Source organism: Oncorhynchus kisutch, linkage group LG30 (assembly GCF_002021735.2).
Source record: "Oncorhynchus kisutch isolate 150728-3 linkage group LG30, Okis_V2, whole genome shotgun sequence".
In the NCBI taxonomy this organism is placed as follows: Eukaryota; Metazoa; Chordata; class Actinopteri; order Salmoniformes; family Salmonidae; genus Oncorhynchus; species Oncorhynchus kisutch.
Window position 1 is genome coordinate 45,883,761 of NC_034203.2, and position 20,200 is coordinate 45,903,960.

The 20,200-nt window shown below is 48.3% G+C and overlaps 1 protein-coding gene across 2 annotated transcripts in view; it reads left to right on the forward strand.

Moving 5' to 3' along the window:
- Nucleotides 1-20,200, forward strand: part of LOC109884856 (guanine nucleotide-binding protein G(olf) subunit alpha-like) — a 110,610-nt gene that overhangs the window by 68,782 nt on the left and 21,628 nt on the right. For both annotated transcript variants that reach the window (XM_031810833.1, XM_031810831.1), the window contains exons 6-7: nucleotides 8,258-8,386; nucleotides 11,510-11,568. In XM_031810833.1, coding sequence (XP_031666693.1) covers nucleotides 8,258-8,386; nucleotides 11,510-11,568 — 188 coding nt within the window. The remainder of the gene's footprint in view (nucleotides 1-8,257; nucleotides 8,387-11,509; nucleotides 11,569-20,200) is intronic.

Sequence of the window (20,200 nt, forward strand, 5' to 3'; positions counted from 1 at the left end):
AGTATGGGGCTTGCCTGTCCTAGCCACTCCTCCACAATAGTATGGGGCTTCCCTGTCCTAGCCACTCCTCCACAATAGTATGGGGCTTGCCTGTCCTAGCCACTCCTCCACAATAGTATGGGGCTTCCCTGTCCTAGCCACTCCTCCACAATAGTATGGGGCTTGCCTGTCCTAGCCACTCCTCCACAATAGTATGGGGCTTGCCTGTCCTAGCCACTCCTCCACAATAGTATGGGGCTTCCCTGTCCTAGCCACTCCTCCACAATAGTATGGGGCCTGCCTGTCCTAGCCACTCCTCCACAATAGTATGGGGCTTGCCTGTCCTAGCCACTCCTCCACAATAGTATGGGGCTTCCCTGTCCTAGCCACTCCTCCACAATAGTATGGGGCTTGCCTGTCCTAGCCACTCCTCCACAATAGTATGGGGCTTCCCTGTCCTAGCCACTCCTCCACAATAGTATGGGGCTTGCCTGTCCTAGCCACTCCTCCACAATAGTATGGGGCTTCCCTGTCCTAGCCACTCCTCCACAATAGTATGGGGCTTGCCTGTCCTAGCCACTCCTCCACAATAGTATGGGGCTTCCCTGTCCTAGCCACTCCTCTACAATAGTATGGGGCTTGCCTGTCCTAGCCCCCCGGTAGTTCACCATATAAGATGTTTCTAGCCCCTTCTTATTCATGGGATCTGTTGCTTTTATACATGTCTTACTACTCGAAAGTCATCTTTATTCTCGCTCCAAAAACTCCCGTGGCTTATTTTTCAAATTGGCATGTTTTGTTTCTAATTGCGCACGGTGAAGGTTTCATTGAGTTGTGAGATAGTACTTTAGCACATATAACAAACTGGGGCTGAGGGAAGGCACTGCTCCCAATATAAGTGAACCCCAAATCAATGTAGTTCTCATCACATTTGCGCCTCTTCGATGGTCCAAACTAGGCTTCCTGTATTTGACATTGTGTTGTTATTTCGCTGAGATGGTTTCATTTTATTTTTGGTAGTAAAACAAGGCTACTCGTGCGAGAGGAAAAAAAACTCACCCAAATATATAGCCCTGTTGGACTGTTGGAAAATGTGAATCAGCTTTTTGTTTGACAATGCCCCTCCGACGGCATTACGCGTTCCCCAGTTTGTGAATAGTCGGACTACAGTATCATTCTATCGTGTAATAAGACACACTGAAGATATTTCCCCATGCTCAGACAGAGCTTGATTTGGGACCTGTTAGTTTTATTCAGAGCTGATGCACCATTATTCTGGGAATAATAGCTGGCGTAATACTCATAGACATTAACCAGAGTTCTCTCGTTGCTCATTTGATGTTTCTCCGCTGCACCTTGTTCCAAACGGAGCCTGCCAGTATAGTAACTGTTCAGGAAAGTGTTTTGTTAGTTGATATAGAACATTGTACCTGTGTTTTACACTGTGTTTGGATGCTATCTTTAGCAAGGTGTTCTCAACTGCTCTGTTTAAGACTCTCACACATGGTGATGGATAAGTCTAGTTTGAGTGCAGCCTGTGTGCTGTAGTAAGTTAGGCCTAGTTAAAGTGAGTCTCTGTCCTGCTCTGTCCAGCCTAGCACTGGACCAATACAACAGGACTCTGAGTTGAGACAGACCAACTGCTGACAATATGGATCTGTGCTGTGTGTCCTGTTAATGAAAGGAGGGAGGGGGCGGGGCTTGCTGTGGGAGGGCGGGGATTGGTGTGGGAGGGGGAGGGTTTGGTGTGGGAGGGGGCAGGGCTTGGTGTGGTGCTTGGTGTGGGAGGGGGCTTGGTGTGGCAGGGGGCGGGGCTTGGTGTGGCAGGGGGCGGGGCTTGGTGTGGTGGATGGTGGGGCTTGATGTGGCAGGGGGCGGGGCTTGGTGTGGGACGCGGCATGCAGCAGGAGAAAAGGGAGAGAGACGACTCAAGTAGTAAACGGAGTAAACTATAAAAATTGACATTACACGCCGCCGGAATTGCTTACCATATTTAACAAACCAAACATTGAAATACCGGTATAGAAGGTAAAGTAAAAACCCAAACCGGTGCATCAATACAGGTATATAGTTAAATATGGTATATCTCCCAGCTCCAGTTTCAATACCCAATCTAAAGCTCTAACAAAAGACAGTTGTTAACACGGAGAGAGAAACAGAGAGAGAGAAGAGAGAGATGGAGGGAGAGAGAGAGAAACGCAGAGAGAGATGGAGGGAGAGAGAAATGCAGAGAGAAGAGAGAGAGAGAAACAGAGAGAGAGAGAAACAGAGAGAGAGAGAAACAGAGAGAGAAACACAGAGAGAGAAACAGAGAGATGGAGGGAGAGAGAAACGGAAAGAGAGATGGAGGGAGAGAGAAACACAGAGAGAAGAGAGAGAGAAACAGAGAGAGACACAGAGAGAGAGAAGAGAGAGAGAAACACAGAGAAACACAGAGAGAGAAACAGAGAGATGGAGGGAGAGAGAAACAGAGAGATGGAGGGAGAGAGAAACAGAGAGAGAGAGAGAAACACAGAGAGAAAAACAGAGAGATGGAGGGAGAGAGAAACAGAGATGGAGGGAGAGAGAAACAGAGATGGAGGGAGAGAGAAACAGAGAGATGGAGGGAAAGAGAAACAGAGAGATGGAGGGAGAGAGAAACAGAGAGATGGAGGGAGAGGATCCTGCATCAGACATAGACAGAGAGACTGGCCCAGAAGCACAGCCACAGAGACTGGCCCACAAGCAGAACCACAGAGACTGGCCCACAAGCACAGCCACAGAGACTGGCCCACAAGCACAGCCACAGAGACTGGCCCACAAGCACAGCCACAGAGACTGGCCCACAAGCACAGCCACAGAGACTGGCCCACAAGCAGAACCACAGAGACTGGCCTTCAAGCACAGACATGGAGAAACCGGTCCGTAACCAGACAGACAGACACAGACAGTCAGAGACAGACAGACACAGAGACAGACAGAGAGACAGACAGACAGACAGACAGACACAGAGACAGACAGACAGACAGTATCGGTCACATTGTTCCAAAGCCTTTTTTGTAAGCTGATGTCTCTTAAGGCCACTGAATAAGCAATGTGATCTGTGTGTGTGGGGTGGGGTGGGGTGGTGGGGGGTGCTGTTGTGGCTAAGCTCAGAGCAGCAGGGTTATATTTGGCTCACCACCACTCCAGCAATAGCACAGTCACAAGGCACTCACAGAACCACAGTCACAAAATCAAATCAAATGTATTTATATAGCCCTTTTTACATCAGCTGATATCTCAAAGTGCTGTACAGAAACCCAGCCTAAAACCCCAAACAGCAAACAATGCAGGTGTAGAAGCACGGTGGCTAGGAAAAACTCCCTAGAAAGGCCAAAACCTAGGAAGAAACCTAGAGAGGAACCAGGATATGAGGGGTGGCCAGTCCTCTTCTGGCTGTGCCGGGTGGAGAGGAACCAGGATATGAGGGGTGGCCAGTCGGGTGCCGGGTGGAGATTATAACAGAACATGGCCAAGATGTTCAAATGTTCAGAAATGACCAGCAGTGTGTTGGGGGTAGTGGTGGGGTGGGGGTTATGGTGGGGTGTGTTGGGGTAGTGGTGGGGGTAGTGTTGGGGTGTGTTGGGGGTAGTGTTGGGGTGTGGTGGGGTGGGGGTTATGTTGGGGTGTGTTGGGGGTAGTGTTGGGGTGTGGTGGGGGGAGTGGTGGGGTGTGTGTTGGGGGTAGTGGTGGGGTGTGTGTTGGGGGTAGCGGTGGGGTGTGTTGGGGTAGCGTTGGGGGTAGTGTTGGGGGTAGTGGTGGGGTGTGTTGGGGGTAGTGGTGGGGTGTGTTGAGGGTAGTGGTGGGGTGTGGTGTGTGTCTTAAAAACAGTGTCTAATGAACACATACCTGGTCTGTGTCTGAGAGGAGAGGTTGTAACAATAGTAGAAGTATCAACAACACTATCCTGCCATCTACTGTACCACTGGCCTTCCTCACTCCATACGGGTCCATCTACTGTACTACTGGCCTTCCTCACTCCATCCACCATACGGGTCCATCTACTGTACCACTGGCCTTCCTCACTCCATACGGGTCCATCTACTGTACCACTGGCCTTCTTCACTCCATCCACCATACGGGTCCATCTACTGTACTACTGGCCTTCCTCACTCCATCCACCATACGGGTCCATCTACTGTACCACTGGCCTTCCTCACTCCATATGGGTCCATCTACTGTACCACTGGCCTTCCTCACTCCATCCACCATACGGGTCCATCTACTGTACCACTGGCCTTCCTCACTCCATACGGGTCCATCTACTGTACCACTGGCCTTCCTCACTCCATCCACCATACGGGTCCATCTACTGTACCACTGGCCTTCCTCACTCCATACGGCTCCATCTACTGTACCACTGGCCTTCCTCACTCCATCCACCATACGGGTCCATCTACTGTACCACTGGCCTTCCTCACTCCATACAGGTCCATCTACTGTACCACTGGCCTTCCTCACTCCATCCACCATACTGGTCCATCTACTGTACCACTGGCCTTCTTCACTCCATCCACCATACGGGTCCATCTACTGTACCACTGGCCTTCCTCACTCCATCCACCATACTGGTCCATCTACTGTACCACTGGCCTTCCTCACTCCATCCACCATACGGGTCCATCTACTGTACCACTGGCCTTCCTCACTCCATACGGGTCCATCTACTGTACCACTGGCCTTCCTCACTCCATCCACCATACGGGTCCATCTACTGTACCACTGGCCTTCCTCACTCCATACAGGTCCATCTACTGTACCACTGGCCTTCCTCACTCCATCCACCATACTGGTCCATCTACTGTACCACTGGCCTTCTTCACTCCATCCACCATACGGGTCCATCTACTGTACCACTGGCCTTCCTCACTCCATACGGGTCCATCTACTGTACCACTGGCCTTCCTCACTCCATACGGGTCCATCTACTGTACCACTGGCCTTCCTCACTCCATACGGGTCCATCTACTGTACCACTGGCCTTCCTCACTCCATCCACCATACGGGTCCATCTACTGTACCACTGGCCTTCCTCACTCCATACAGGTCCATCTACTGTACCACTGGCCTTCCTCACTCCATCCACCATACTGGTCCATCTACTGTACCACTGGCCTTCTTCACTCCATCCACCATACGGGTCCATCTACTGTACCACTGGCCTTCCTCACTCCATCCACCATACTGGTCCATCTACTGTACCACTGGCCTTCCTCACTCCATCCACCATACGGGTCCATCTACTGTACCACTGGCCTTCCTCACTCCATCCACCATACGGGTCCATCTACTGTACCACTGGCCTTCCTCACTCCATCCACCATACTGGTCCATCTACTGTACCACTGGCCTTCCTCACTCCATACGGGTCCATCTACTGTACCACTGGCCTTCCTCACTCCATCCACCATACGGGTCCATCTACTGTACCACTGGCCTTCCTCACTCCATCCACCATACTGGTCCATCTACTGTACCACTGGCCTTCCTCACTCCATCCACCATACGGGTCCATCTACTGTACCACTGGCCTTCCTCACTCCATCCACCATACGGGTCCATCTACTGTACCACTGGCCTTCCTCACTCCATCCACCATACGGGTCCATCTACTGTACCACTGGCCTTCCTCACTCCATCCACCATACTGGTCCATCTACTGTACCACTGGCCTTCCTCACTCCATCCACCATACGGGTCCATCTACTGTACCACTGGCCTTCCTCACTCCATCCACCATACGGGTCCATCTACTGTACCACTGGCCTTCCTCACTCCATACTGGTCCATCTACTGTGCCACTGGCCTTCCTCACTCCATCCACCATACGGGTCAGTCAGCGTTAACCAACCACTCCATCCACCATAAGGGTCAGTCAGCGTTAACCAACCACTCCATCCACCATACGGGTCAGTCAGCGTTAACCAACCACTCCATCCACCATACGGGTCAGTCAGCGTTAACCAACCACTCCGTCCACCATACGGGTCAGTCGGCGTTAACCAACCACTCCATCCACCATACGGGTCAGTCGGCGTTAACCAACCACTCCATCCACCATACGGGTCAGTCGGCGTTAACCAACCACTCCATCCACCATACGGGTCAGTCAGCGTTAACCAACCACTCCGTCCACCATACGGGTCAGTCAGCGTTAACCAACCACTCCATCCACCATACGGGTCAGTCGGCATTAACCAACCACTCCATCCACCATACGGGTCAGTCAGCGTTAACCAACCACTCCGTCCACCATACGGGTCAGTCAGCGTTAACCAACCACTCCATCCACCATACGGGTCAGTCAGCGTTATCAACCACTCCGTCCACCATACGGGTCAGTCAGCGTTAACCAACCACTCCATCCACCATACGGGTCAGTCGGCGTTAACCAACCACTCCATCCACCATACGGGTCAGTCGGCGTTAACCAACCACTCCATCCACCATACGGGTCAGTCGGCGTTAACCAACCACTCCATCCACCATACGGGTCAGTCGGCGTTAACCAACCACTCCATCCACCATACGGGTCAGTCGGCGTTAACCAACCACTCCATCCACCATACGGGTCAGTCAGCGTTAACCAACCACTCTGTCCACCATACGGGTCAGTCAGCGTTAACCAACCACTCCATCCACCATACGGGTCAGTCGGCGTTAACCAACCACTCCGTCCACCATACGGGTCAGTCGGCGTTAACCAACCACTCCGTCCACCATACGGGTCAGTCAGCGTTAACCAACCACTCCGTCCACCATATGGGTCAGTCGGCATTTATCAACACCTACATCTACTTCTTCAGTTACAGACTTCTGGCTCCATTCCAGAGAGAACCCCCGTGACAGGCACCCTGCTTCACAGATCCTCACACGACACATTCAAATCCCCCCCCCAAAAAGTTCAGGGCAGGGTACTGGTTGGTAGCCGGTTAGTGACAGGGATTAAGTTCAGGGCAGGGTACTGGGTGGTAGCCGGCTGATGACAGGGATTAAGTTCAGGGCAGGGTACTGGGTGGTAGCCGGTTAGTGACAGGGATTAAGTTCAGGGCAGGGTACTGGGTGGTAGCCGGTTAGTGACAGTGATTAGGTTCAGGGCAGGGTGCTGGGTGGTAGCCAACTGATGACAGTGATTAAGCTCAGGGCAGGGTACTGGGTGGTAGCTGGCTGATGACAGGGATTAAGTTCAGGGCAGGGTACTGGTTGGTAGCCGGTCAGTGACAGGGATTAAGTTCAGGGCAGGGTACTGGGTGGTAGCCGGTTAGTGACCGGGATTAAGTTCAGGGCAGGGTACTGGTTGGTAGCCGGTTAGTGACAGGGATTAAGTTCAGGGCAGGGTACTGGGTGGTAGCCTGCTGCTGACAGTGATTAGGTTCAGGGCAGGGTACTGGGTGGTAGCCGGCTGGTGACAGGGATTAAGTTCAGGGCAGGGTACTGGGTGGTAGCCTGCTGCTGACAGTGATTAAGTTCAGGGCAGGGTACTGGGTGGTAGCCGGTTAGTGATGGCTTTTTGACAGTCTGATGGCCTTGAGATAGAATCTGTTTTCAGTCTCTCGGTCCCAGCTCGGGGTGAACAGGCAGTGGCTCGGGTGATTGATGTCCTTGATGATCTTTTCAGCCTTCCTGTGAAGGTGTCCTGAATTGTTGGTAGTTTGTCCCCGGTGATGCGTGGGGCAGACAGCAGTTGCACAGGGTGGGGTTCAGACCCATGGCCTCAAGCTTAATGATGAGTACTATGGTGTTGAATGCTGAGCTGTAGTCGATGAACAGCATTCTTACATAGGTATTCTTCTTGTCCAGATGGGATAGGGCAGTGTGCAGTGTGATGGCGATTGCATCGTCTGTGGATCTATTGGGGTGGTAAGCAAATTGAAGTGGGTCTAGGGTGTCAGGTAAGGTGGAGGTGATATGGTCCTTGACTAGTCTCTCAAAGCACTTCATGATGACAGAAGTGAGTGCTATGGGGCAATAGTCATTTAGTTCAGTTATCTTTGCCTTCTTGGGTACAGGAACAATGGTGGACACCTTGAAGCATGTGGGGGGACAACAGACTGGGATAGAGAGAGATTGAATATGTCCGTTAATTAACACTCCAGCCAGCTCCAGCATGCTCTGAGGACGCGGCTGGGGATGCCGCCTGGGTTAACACGTTTAAATGTCTTAATCACGCCAGCCACGGAGAACGAGAGCCCACAGTCAACCCTAGTGACACAGAATGACATGAGTGATAACTGTGTGTGTGTGTGTGTGTCTGCAGTTTCCTGGACAGAATTGACTCAGTAAGACAAGGAGACTACAGTCCCACAGACCAGGACCTGCTACGATGCAGAGTGTTAACTTCAGGGATATTCGAGACCCGATTCCAAGTAGACAAAATCACCTTTCAGTAAGTATCTTTCTCTACCTGTCTGTCTCTCTACCTCTCTGTCTCTCTACCTGTCTGTCTCTCTCTCTATCTGTCTCTCTACCTGTCTGTCTCTCTACCTGTCTGTCTCTCTACCTGTCTGTCTCTCTCTCTCTCTATCTGTCTCTCTATCTGTCTGTCTGTCTCTGTCTGTCTGTCCGTCTCTCCATCTGTCTGTCTGTCTGTCCGTCTCTCTCTCTCTATCTGTCTCTCTACCTGTCTGTCTCTCTCTCTGTCTGTCTCTCTCTCGGTCTGTCTCTCTACCTATCTGTCTCTCTCTATCTGGCTCTCTCTATCTGGCTCTCTACCTGTCTGTCTGTCTCTCTATCTGTCTGTCTGTCTCTCTCTCTCGGTCTGTTCGTCTCTCTATCTATCTGGCTCTCTACCTGTCTGTCTCTCTCTCTCTCTTTCTATCTATCTGTCTGTCTGTCTCTCACTCTGTCTGTCTGTCCGTCTCTCTCTCTCTCGGTCTGTCTCTCTACCTATCTGTCTCTCTCTCTATCTGTCTCTCTCTCTATCTGTCTCTATCTATCTGGCTCTCTACCTGTCTGTCTGTCTCTCTCTCTCTCTTTCTATCTATCTGTCTGTCTGTCTCTCACTCTGTCTGTCTGTCTCTCACTCTGTCTGTCTGTCTGTCTCTCACTCTGTCTGTCTGTCTCTCACTCTGTCTGTCTGTCTGTCCGTCTCTCTGTCTGTCTGTCCGTCTGTCTGTCTGTCTGTCCGTCTCTCTGTCTGTCTGTCCGTCTGTCTGTCTCTCTGCTCTAGTGAAAATATTAACTGAAGCAGCTTTGAGACTCATAAAGCATCTCAGACAGGGTAAGAGGGCTGAACCTGGATCAGTTCCCCTGTCAGATCATAATGAATATGATTAGACAGGACAGGGAGCACCAGATCCTAGATCAGCATCACTACTCTGTCAGCCAGCCAGCCAGAAAGCCAGTCAGTCCAGCCAGTCCAGTCCAGCTAGTCCAGTCAGTCCAGTCCAGCTAGTCCAGCTAGTCCAGTCAGTCCAGCCAGTCCAGTCCAGTCCAGCCAGTCCAGTCCAGTTAGTCCAGTTAGTCCAGTCCAGGCAGTCCAGTCAGTCCAGTCAGCCAGTCCAGTCAGTCCAGTCAGTCCAGCCAGTCCAGTCCAGCCCAGCCAGTCCAGTCCAGTCAATCCAGTCCAGTCCAGTCAGCCAGTCCAGTCCAGCCAGTCCAGTCCAGTCAGCCAGTCCAGTCCAGCCAGTCCAGTCCAGCCAGTCCAGTCCAGTCAATCCAGTCCAGTCCAGTCAATCCAGTCAGTCCAGCCAGTCAATCCAGCCAGTCCAGTCAAGTCAGTCCAGTCAGTCCAGCCAGTCCAGTCCAGTCAGTCCAGCCAGTCAAGTCAGTCCAGTCAGTCCAGTCAGTCCAGTCAGTCCAGTCCAGTCCAGTCAATCCAACCAGTCCAGTCAAGTCAGTCCAGCCAGCCCAGTCCAGTCAGTCCAGCCAGTCAAGTCAGTCCAGTCAGTCCAGTCCAGTCAGTCCAGTCCAGTCAATCCAACCAGTCCAGTCCAGTCAAGTCAGTCCAGGCCAGTCCAGTCAGTCCAGTCAAGTCAGTCCAGTCAGTCCAGTCCAGTCAGTCCAGTCCAGCCAGTCCAGTCCAGTCCAGTCAGTCCAGTCTGTCCAGCCAGTCCAGTCCAGCTAGTCCAGTCAGTCCAGTCCAGTCAGTCCAGCCAGTCCAGTCAACCAGTCCAGTCAGTCCAGTCAGTCCAGCCAGTCCAGTCAGTCCAGCCAGTCCAGCCAGTCTAGTCAATCCAGCCAGTCCAGTCAAGTCAGTCCAGTCCAGCCAGTCCAGTCAGTCCAGCCAGTCCAGTCAGTCCAGCCAGTCCAGTCCAGTCAGCCAGTCCAGTCAGTCCAGCCAGTCCAGTCAGTCAGCCAGTCCAGTCTGTCCATCAGTCAGCCAGTCCAGTCAGTCAGTCCATCAGTCAGCCAGTCCAGTCAGCCAGTCAGTCCAGCCAGTCCAGTCAGTCCAGCCAGTCAGTCAGTCCATTAGTCAGCCAGTCCAGCCAGTCAGTCCAGTCAGCCAGCCAGTCCAGTCCAGTCCAGTCTAGTCCAGCCAGTCCAGTCAGTCCAGTCCAGTCAGTCCAGTCAGTCAGTCCAGCCAGTCCAGTCAGCAGGTCCAGTCAGTCAGCCAGTTCAGTCAAGTCAGGCCAGGCCAGCCAGCCAGCCAGCCAGTCCAGTCCAGTCAGCCAGTCCAGCCAGCCAGTCCAGTCAGCCAGTCCAGTCAGCCAGTCCAGTCCAGACCAGTCCAGCCAATCCAGTCAGCCAGTCCAGTCAGCCAGCCAGTCCAGTCAGTCCAGCCAGCCAGTCCAGTCAGCCAGTCCAGTCAGTCAGTCAGTCCAGTCAGCCAGACAGACAGTCCAGTCCAGTCCAGTCCAGTCCAGTCTAGTCTAGTCTAGTCCAGCCAGTCCAGTCAGTCAGCCAGTCCAGTCCAGTCAGTTGTTCCAGCCAGTCCAGCCAGTCCAGTCCAGTCAGCCAGTCCAGTCAGTCAGTCCAGCCAGTCCAGCCAGTCCAGTCAGTCAGTCCAGCCAGTCCAGTCCAGTCAGCCGGTCCAGTCAGTCAGTCCAGTCAGCAGGTCCAGTCAGTCAGTCAGCCAGTCCAGTCAGTCAGTCAGCCAGCCAGTCCAGTCAGTCAGTCAGTCAGTTAGTCCAGTCAGTAGTCAGTCAGCCAGTCCAGTGTTACATGTGGTTATGTGACCTAATATTATAACTTCTCTCCTTCTGTTTCTCTCCTCCCTGCTCCTCCCTCCTCCCCCTCTCCTCCCTCCTCCCCCTCTCCTCCCTGCTCCTCCCTCCTCCCCCTCTCCTCCCTCCTCCCCCTCTCCTCCCTGCTCCCCCTCTCCTCCCTGCTCCTCCCTCCTCCCCCTCTCCTCCCTGCTCCTCCCTCCTCCCCCTCTCCTCCCTCCTCCCCCTCTCCTCCCTGCTCCTCCCTCCTCCCCCTCTCCTCCCTCCTCCCCTGCTCCTCCCTCCTCCCCCTCTCCTCCCTGCTCCTCCCTCCTCCCCCTCTCCTCCCTGCTCCTCCCTCCTCCCCCTCTCCTCCCTGCTCCTCCCTCCTCCCTCTCTCCTCTCACCTCCCTCTTCTCTCTCAGTATGTTTGATGTTGGCGGCCAGAGAGACGAAAGGAGAAAATGGATCCAGTGCTTTAATGGTGCGTTGTATGTGGTGTGTGTGTGTGTGGTCCGAAATAATTGACACCCTTGATGAAGATGAGCAAAAATGAGTGTATAAAAGAAATCATTTAAATACTGAGCTATATTGTATGCTCAAAACAAAAGTATATTATTTTATACTAATGCAATTGCTCGGAGAGAGATTTTGTTTAAAATCCATCAGTTTAAGTATATCTGATATCTGGTGTTTTCCATTGAATGCGTCTCAATCCAACTCATCTGCTGATATCGTTCTTCCACATCTGAGGTCAAAGGTGACAGAACTAGAGAGGTGTTTGTCAGACCAGGAGACATCCCATCTGAGGTCAAAGGTGACAGAATGGTGTTTGTCAGACCAGGAGACATCCCAAAAATCGGTCTTCTCACGAAAACGTGTGTAGCGTCCGAAGGGTTTGACCTACGACCTACCTACCTATTGAGCACTCTGTGAAAAGGGGAAGACTCTCACGAACACGGTGGGGGTCTCCGTTCTGCTCTACGACCACCACCAGTGTTACGGGACTCGTTTGAAGATAACTGGTCCCGGTTTTAAAAAAATGTATGGTTGCGTTATGTTAAATATGTGTCAAATATTTCCTGATCTTTCTTATATCTCCTATATATAGGACAACAGACTCTTCAAAACCTTGTTTCTTATCATTTATTTTTTTGACTGCCCTTTTGCCATTCAGTGTGTTTCTATGGGCCAAATTCAATAACTGAAACATTTATACCTCAAAGGGGTCTTACAGTTGTTTTTAAGACTAAAACTAGGCTCATTCTGGGTCCGGGAAAACATCCCTAAATCCATTAGCTGCAACAGAAAATATTAGGAGACACCCTAGGAAACATCATAGGAGACACCCTAGGAGACACCCTAGGAGACACCCTAGGAGATACCCTAGCAAACATCATAGGAGACACCCTAGGAGACACCCTAGGAAACATCATAGGAGACACCCTAGGAGACACCCTAGGAAACATCATAGGAGACACCCTAGGAAACACCCTAGGAGACATCCTAGGAGACATCCTAGGAGACATCCTAGGAGACATCCTAGGAGACATCCTAGGAGACACCCTAGGAAACACCCTAGGAGACATCCTAGGAGACACCCTAGGAAACACCCTAGGAGACATCCTAGGAGACACCCTAGGAGACACCCTAGGAGACATCCTAGGAAACACCCTAGGAGACACCCTAGGAGACACCCTAGGAGACACCCTAGGAGACACCCTAGGAGACACCCTAGGAGACACCCTAGGAGACATCCTAGGAAACACCCTAGGAGACACCCTAGGAGACACCCTAGGAGACACCCTAGGAAACACCCTAGGAGACATCCTAGGAAACACCCTAGGAAACACCCTAGGAGACATCCTAGGAAACATCCTAGGAGACATCCTAGGAAACACCCTAGGAAACACCCTAGGAGACATCCTAGGAAACACCCTAGGAGACATCCTAGGAGACATCCTAGGAGACACCCTAGGAGACACCCTAGGAGACATCCTAGGAAACACCCTAGGAGACACCCTAGGAGACACCCTAGGAGACACCCTAGTAGAGCTTTTAAACCTTCTACTTTCAGCGGTGCTTTTATCTTTATTGAAACCAGATAACATTACTGTAACACAAGGTGATTAAGATGCTTAATTAAAGTGCTTGAATTTATCACTCTGGAAATCAAATCCTGGAATACCTTGAAAATCAGACATTTTCTCCAGTTGGTACTTGAAAAGTGCTAGAATTGAAATGAGAGAAGAACACAAAATGATCAGATATGTTAATATAAAAAATATTAGAAAAACACTTTACATGTTGCGTTTATATTTTTGTTGAGTGTAAGTTGACCTACCTTTTTTAAACCACTGCAGCCCTGGACCACACAAACCCACACCGTGTAAAGCGCAACACAATGTGTCAACATGGGTGAATTGGCGCCAGTTAGACATTGTGGCTTTTTTTCTCTCCAGAACTTTCTTTTTCAAGCAGCAGCCGTTCATCTGACGTTTTCCTCACACAGCCCAACCGTCCTTCTCCTGACTGGCGATATTAAAACTGCCAGTCGGAAACGATATGTTTTTTTTTTGTAGCTATAGCGATCAGTACTTATCACTCACGTCAATAAGAAACGTGTTATTGAGTAGAACTTGTCAGGTAGTGATGAATAGTAAGTTGGTTGGGGTGATATACTGGAGTGATATACTGCCACCTGGTGGCGACCAGAAACAATTGCATAACAGTAACTATTACAAATTGATGGTCCTTGAAAATGAATATTAGTGCTTGAAAATGTACTTTGAAAATCCTTGAATTAGTCTTGCCAATATCTGTACGAACAATGAGTAAAGGCCAAGTTCAATATTTTATCAAATAATTTTTTGGGTGTTATTTGCTGCTTATGCATTCTCATATCGACACCAAACCCTGGACTGGACTAGACTGGACTGGACTGGACTGACACCAAACCCACCACTGGTGTGACCAAAGAGCTCCTATTTCACGGCATCCAATAGCCTGGATTTGCTAAACGCTGAATACAACAGGTGTAGTAGACCTTACAGTGAAATGCTGAATACAACAGGTGTAGTAGACCTTACAGTGAAATGCTGAATACAACAGGTGTAGTAGACCTCACAGTGAAATGCTGAATACAACAGGTGTAGTAGACCTTACAGTGAAATGCTGAATACAACAGGTGTAGTAGACCTTACAGTGAAATGCTGAATACAACAGGTGTAGTATACCTTACAGTGAAATGCTGAATACAACAGGTGTAGTAGACCTCACATTGAAATGCTGAATACAACAGGTGTAGTAGACCTTACAGTGAAATGCTGAATAGAACAGGTGTAGTAGACCTCACAGTGAAATGCTGAATAGAACAGGTGTAGTAGACCTCACAGTGAAATGCTGAATACAACAGGTGTAGTAGACCTTACAGTGAAATGCTGAATACAACAGGTGTAGTAGACCTTACAGTGAAATGCCGAATACAACAGGTGTAGTAGACCTTACAGTGAAATGCTGAATACAACAGGTGTAGTAGACCTCACAGTGAAACGCTGAATACAACAGGTGTAGTAGACCTTACAGTGAAATGCTGAATACAACAGGTGTAGTAGACCTCACAGTGAAATGCTGAATACAACAGGTGTAGTAGACCTTACAGTGAAATGCTGAATACAACAGGTGTAGTAGACCTTACAGTGAAATGCTGAATACAACAGGTGTAGTAGACCTTACAGTGAAATGCTAAATACAACAGGTGTAGTAGACCTTACAGTGAAATGCTGAATACAACAGGTGTAGTAGACCTTACAGTGAAATGCTGAATACAACAGGTGTAGTTGACCTTACAGTGAAATGCTGAATACAACAGGTGTAGTAGACCATACAGTGAAATGCTGAATACAACAGGTGTAGTAGACCATACAGTGAAATGCTGAATACAACAGGTGTAGTAGACCTCACAGTGAAATGCTGAATACAACAGGTGTAGTAGACCTCACAGTGAAATGCTGAATACAACAGGTGTAGTAGACCATACAGTGAAATGCTGAATACAACAGGTGTAGTAGACCTTACAGTGAAATGCTGAATACAACAGGTGTAGTAGACCTTACAGTGAAATGCTGAATACAACAGGTGTAGTAGACCATACAGTGAAATGCTGAATACAACAGGTGTAGTAGACCATACAGTGAAATGCTGAATACAACAGGTGTAGTAGACCTCACAGTGAAATGCTGAATACAACAGGTGTAGTAGACCTCACAGTGAAATGCTGAATACAACAGGTGTAGTAGACCATACAGTGAAATGCTGAATACAACAGGTGTAGTAGACCTCACAGTGAAATGCTGAATACAACAGGTGTAGTAGACCATACAGTGAAATGCTGAATACAACAGGTGTAGTAGACCATACAGTGAAATGCTGAATACAACAGGTGTAGTAGACCTTACAGTGAAATGCTGAATACAACAGGTGTAGTAGACCTTACAGTGAAATGCTGAATACAACAGGTGTAGTAGACCTCACAGTGAAATGCTGAATACAACAGGTGTAGTAGACCATACAGTGAAATGCTGAATACAACAGGTGTAGTAGACCTTACAGTGAAATGCTGAATACAACAGGTGTAGTAGACCTCACAGTGAAATGCTGAATACAACAGGTGTAGTAGACCTTACAGTGAAATGCTGAATACAACAGGTGTAGTAGACCTCACAGTGAAACGCTGAATACAACAGGTGTAGTAGACCTCACAGTGAAACGCTGAATACAACAGGTGTAGTAGACCTCACAGTGAAACGCTGAATACAACAGGTGTAGTAGACCTCACAGTGAAACGCTGAATACAACAGGTGTAGTAGACCTCACAGTGAAACGCTGAATACAACAGGTGTAGTAGACCTCACAGTGAAACGCTGAATACAACAGGTGTAGTAGACCTCACAGTGAAACGCTGAATACAACAGGTGTAGTAGACCTCACAGTGAAACGCTGAATACAACAGGTGTAGTAGACCTCACAGTGAAACGCTGAATACAACAGGTGTAGTAGACCTCACAGTGAAACGCTGAATACAACAGGTGTAGTAGACCTCACAGTGAAACGCTGAATACAACAGGTGTAGTAGACCTTACAGTGAAGTGCTGAATACAACAGGTGTAGTTGACCTTACAGTGAAATGCTGAATACAACAGGTGTAGTAGACCTCACAGTGAAATGCTGAATACAACAGGTGTAGTAGACCTCACAGTGAAACGCTGAATACAACAGGTGTAGTAGACCTCACAGTGAAATGATGAATACAACAGGTGTAGTTGACCTTACAGTGAAATGCTGAATACAACAGGTGTAGTAGACCTCACAGTGAAATGCTGAATACAACAGGTGTAGTAGACCTCACAGTGAAATGCTGAATACAACAGGTGTAGTAGACCTTACAGTGAAATGCTGAATACAACAGGTGTAGTATACCTTACAGTGAAATGCTGAATACAACAGGTGTAGTAGACCTCACATTGAAATGCTGAATACAACAGGTGTAGTAGACCTTACAGTGAAATGCTGAATAGAACAGGTGTAGTAGACCTCACAGTGAAATGCTGAATAGAACAGGTGTAGTAGACCTCACAGTGAAATGCTGAATACAACAGGTGTAGTAGACCTTACAGTGAAATGCTGAATACAACAGGTGTAGTAGACCTTACAGTGAAATGCCGAATACAACAGGTGTAGTAGACCTTACAGTGAAATGCTGAATACAACAGGTGTAGTAGACCTCACAGTGAAACGCTGAATACAACAGGTGTAGTAGACCTTACAGTGAAATGCTGAATACAACAGGTGTAGTAGACCTCACAGTGAAATGCTGAATACAACAGGTGTAGTAGACCTTACAGTGAAATGCTGAATACAACAGGTGTAGTAGACCTTACAGTGAAATGCTGAATACAACAGGTGTAGTAGACCTTACAGTGAAATGCTGAATACAACAGGTGTAGTAGACCTTACAGTGAAATGCTGAATACAACAGGTGTAGTAGACCTTACAGTGAAATGCTGAATACAACAGGTGTAGTTGACCTTACAGTGAAATGCTGAATACAACAGGTGTAGTAGACCATACAGTGAAATGCTGAATACAACAGGTGTAGTAGACCATACAGTGAAATGCTGAATACAACAGGTGTAGTAGACCTCACAGTGAAATGCTGAATACAACAGGTGTAGTAGACCTCACAGTGAAATGCTGAATACAACAGGTGTAGTAGACCATACAGTGAAATGCTGAATACAACAGGTGTAGTAGACCTTACAGTGAAATGCTGAATACAACAGGTGTAGTAGACCTTACAGTGAAATGCTGAATACAACAGGTGTAGTAGACCATACAGTGAAATGCTGAATACAACAGGTGTAGTAGACCATACAGTGAAATGCTGAATACAACAGGTGTAGTAGACCTCACAGTGAAATGCTGAATACAACAGGTGTAGTAGACCTCACAGTGAAATGCTGAATACAACAGGTGTAGTAGACCATACAGTGAAATGCTGAATACAACAGGTGTAGTAGACCTCACAGTGAAATGCTGAATACAACAGGTGTAGTAGACCATACAGTGAAATGCTGAATACAACAGGTGTAGTAGACCATACAGTGAAATGCTGAATACAACAGGTGTAGTAGACCTTACAGTGAAATGCTGAATACAACAGGTGTAGTAGACCTTACAGTGAAATGCTGAATACAACAGGTGTAGTAGACCTCACAGTGAAATGCTGAATACAACAGGTGTAGTAGACCATACAGTGAAATGCTGAATACAACAGGTGTAGTAGACCTTACAGTGAAATGCTGAATACAACAGGTGTAGTAGACCTCACAGTGAAATGCTGAATACAACAGGTGTAGTAGACCTTACAGTGAAATGCTGAATACAACAGGTGTAGTAGACCTCACAGTGAAACGCTGAATACAACAGGTGTAGTAGACCTCACAGTGAAACGCTGAATACAACAGGTGTAGTAGACCTCACAGTGAAACGCTGAATACAACAGGTGTAGTAGACCTCACAGTGAAACGCTGAATACAACAGGTGTAGTAGACCTCACAGTGAAACGCTGAATACAACAGGTGTAGTAGACCTCACAGTGAAACGCTGAATACAACAGGTGTAGTAGACCTCACAGTGAAACGCTGAATACAACAGGTGTAGTAGACCTCACAGTGAAACGCTGAATACAACAGGTGTAGTAGACCTCACAGTGAAACGCTGAATACAACAGGTGTAGTAGACCTCACAGTGAAACGCTGAATACAACAGGTGTAGTAGACCTCACAGTGAAACGCTGAATACAACAGGTGTAGTAGACCTTACAGTGAAGTGCTGAATACAACAGGTGTAGTTGACCTTACAGTGAAATGCTGAATACAACAGGTGTAGTAGACCTCACAGTGAAATGCTGAATACAACAGGTGTAGTAGACCTCACAGTGAAACGCTGAATACAACAGGTGTAGTAGACCTCACAGTGAAATGATGAATACAACAGGTGTAGTTGACCTTACAGTGAAATGCTGAATACAACAGGTGTAGTAGACCTCACAGTGAAATGCTGAATACAACAGGTGTAGTAGACCTCACAGTGAAATGCTGAATACAACAGGTGTAGTAGACCTTACAGTGAAATGCTGAATACAACAGGTGTAGTAGACCTCACAGTGAAACGCTGAATACAACAGGTGTAGTAGACCTCACAGTGAAACGCTGAATACAACAGGTGTAGTAGACCTCACAGTGAAACGCTGAATACAACAGGTGTAGTAGACCTCACAGTGAAACGCTGAATACAACAGGTGTAGTAGACCTCACAGTGAAACGCTGAATACAACAGGTGTAGTAGACCTCACAGTGAAACGCTGAATACAACAGGTGTAGTAGACCTCACAGTGAAACGCTGAATACAACAGGTGTAGTAGACCTCACAGTGAAACGCTGAATACAACAGGTGTAGTAGACCTCACAGTGAAACGCTGAATACAACAGGTGTAGTAGACCTTACAGTGAAATGCTGAATACAACAGGTGTAGTAGACCTCACAGTGAAATGCTGAATACAACAGGTGTAGTAGACCTCACAGTGAAACGCTGAATACAACAGGTGTAGTAGACCTCACAGTGAAATGATGAATACAACAGGTGTAGTTGACCTTACAGTGAAATGCTGAATACAACAGGTGTAGTAGACCTCACAGTGAAATGCTGAATACAACAGGTGTAGTAGACCTTACAGTGAAATGCTGAATACAACAGGTGTAGTAGACCTCACAGTGAAATGCTGAATACAACAGGTGTAGTAGACCTTACAGTGAAATGCTGAATATAACAGGTGTAGTAGACCTCACAGTGAAACGCTGAATACAACAGGTGTAGTAGACCTCACAGTGAAACGCTGAATACAACAGGTGTAGTAGACCTCACAGTGAAATGCTGAATACAACAGGTGTAGTAGACCTTACAGTGAAATGCTGAATACAACAGGTGTAGTAGACCTCACAGTGAAATGATGAATACAACAGGTGTAGTTGACCTTACAGTGAAATGCTGAATACAACAGGTGTAGTAGACCTCACAGTGAAATGCTGAATACAACAGGTGTAGGTAGACCTCACAGTGAAATGCTGAATACAACAGGTGTAGGTAGACCTCACAGTGAAATGCTGAATACAACAGGTGTAGTAGACCTCACAGTGAAACGCTGAATACAACAGGTGTAGTAGACCTCACAGTGAAACACTGAATACAACAGGTGTAGTAGACCTCACAGTGAAATGCTGAATACAACAGGTGTAGTAGACCTCACAGTGAAATGCTGAATACAACAGGTGTAGGTAGACCTCACAGTGAAATGCTGAATACAACAGGTGTAGTAGACCTCACAGTGAAATGCTGAATACAACAGGTGTAGTAGACCTCACAGTGAAATGCTGAATACAACAGGTGTAGTAGACCTCACAGTGAAATGCTGAATACAACAGGTGTAGTAGACCTCACAGTGAAATGCTGAATACAACAGGTGTAGTAGACCTCACAGTGAAATGCTGAATACAAC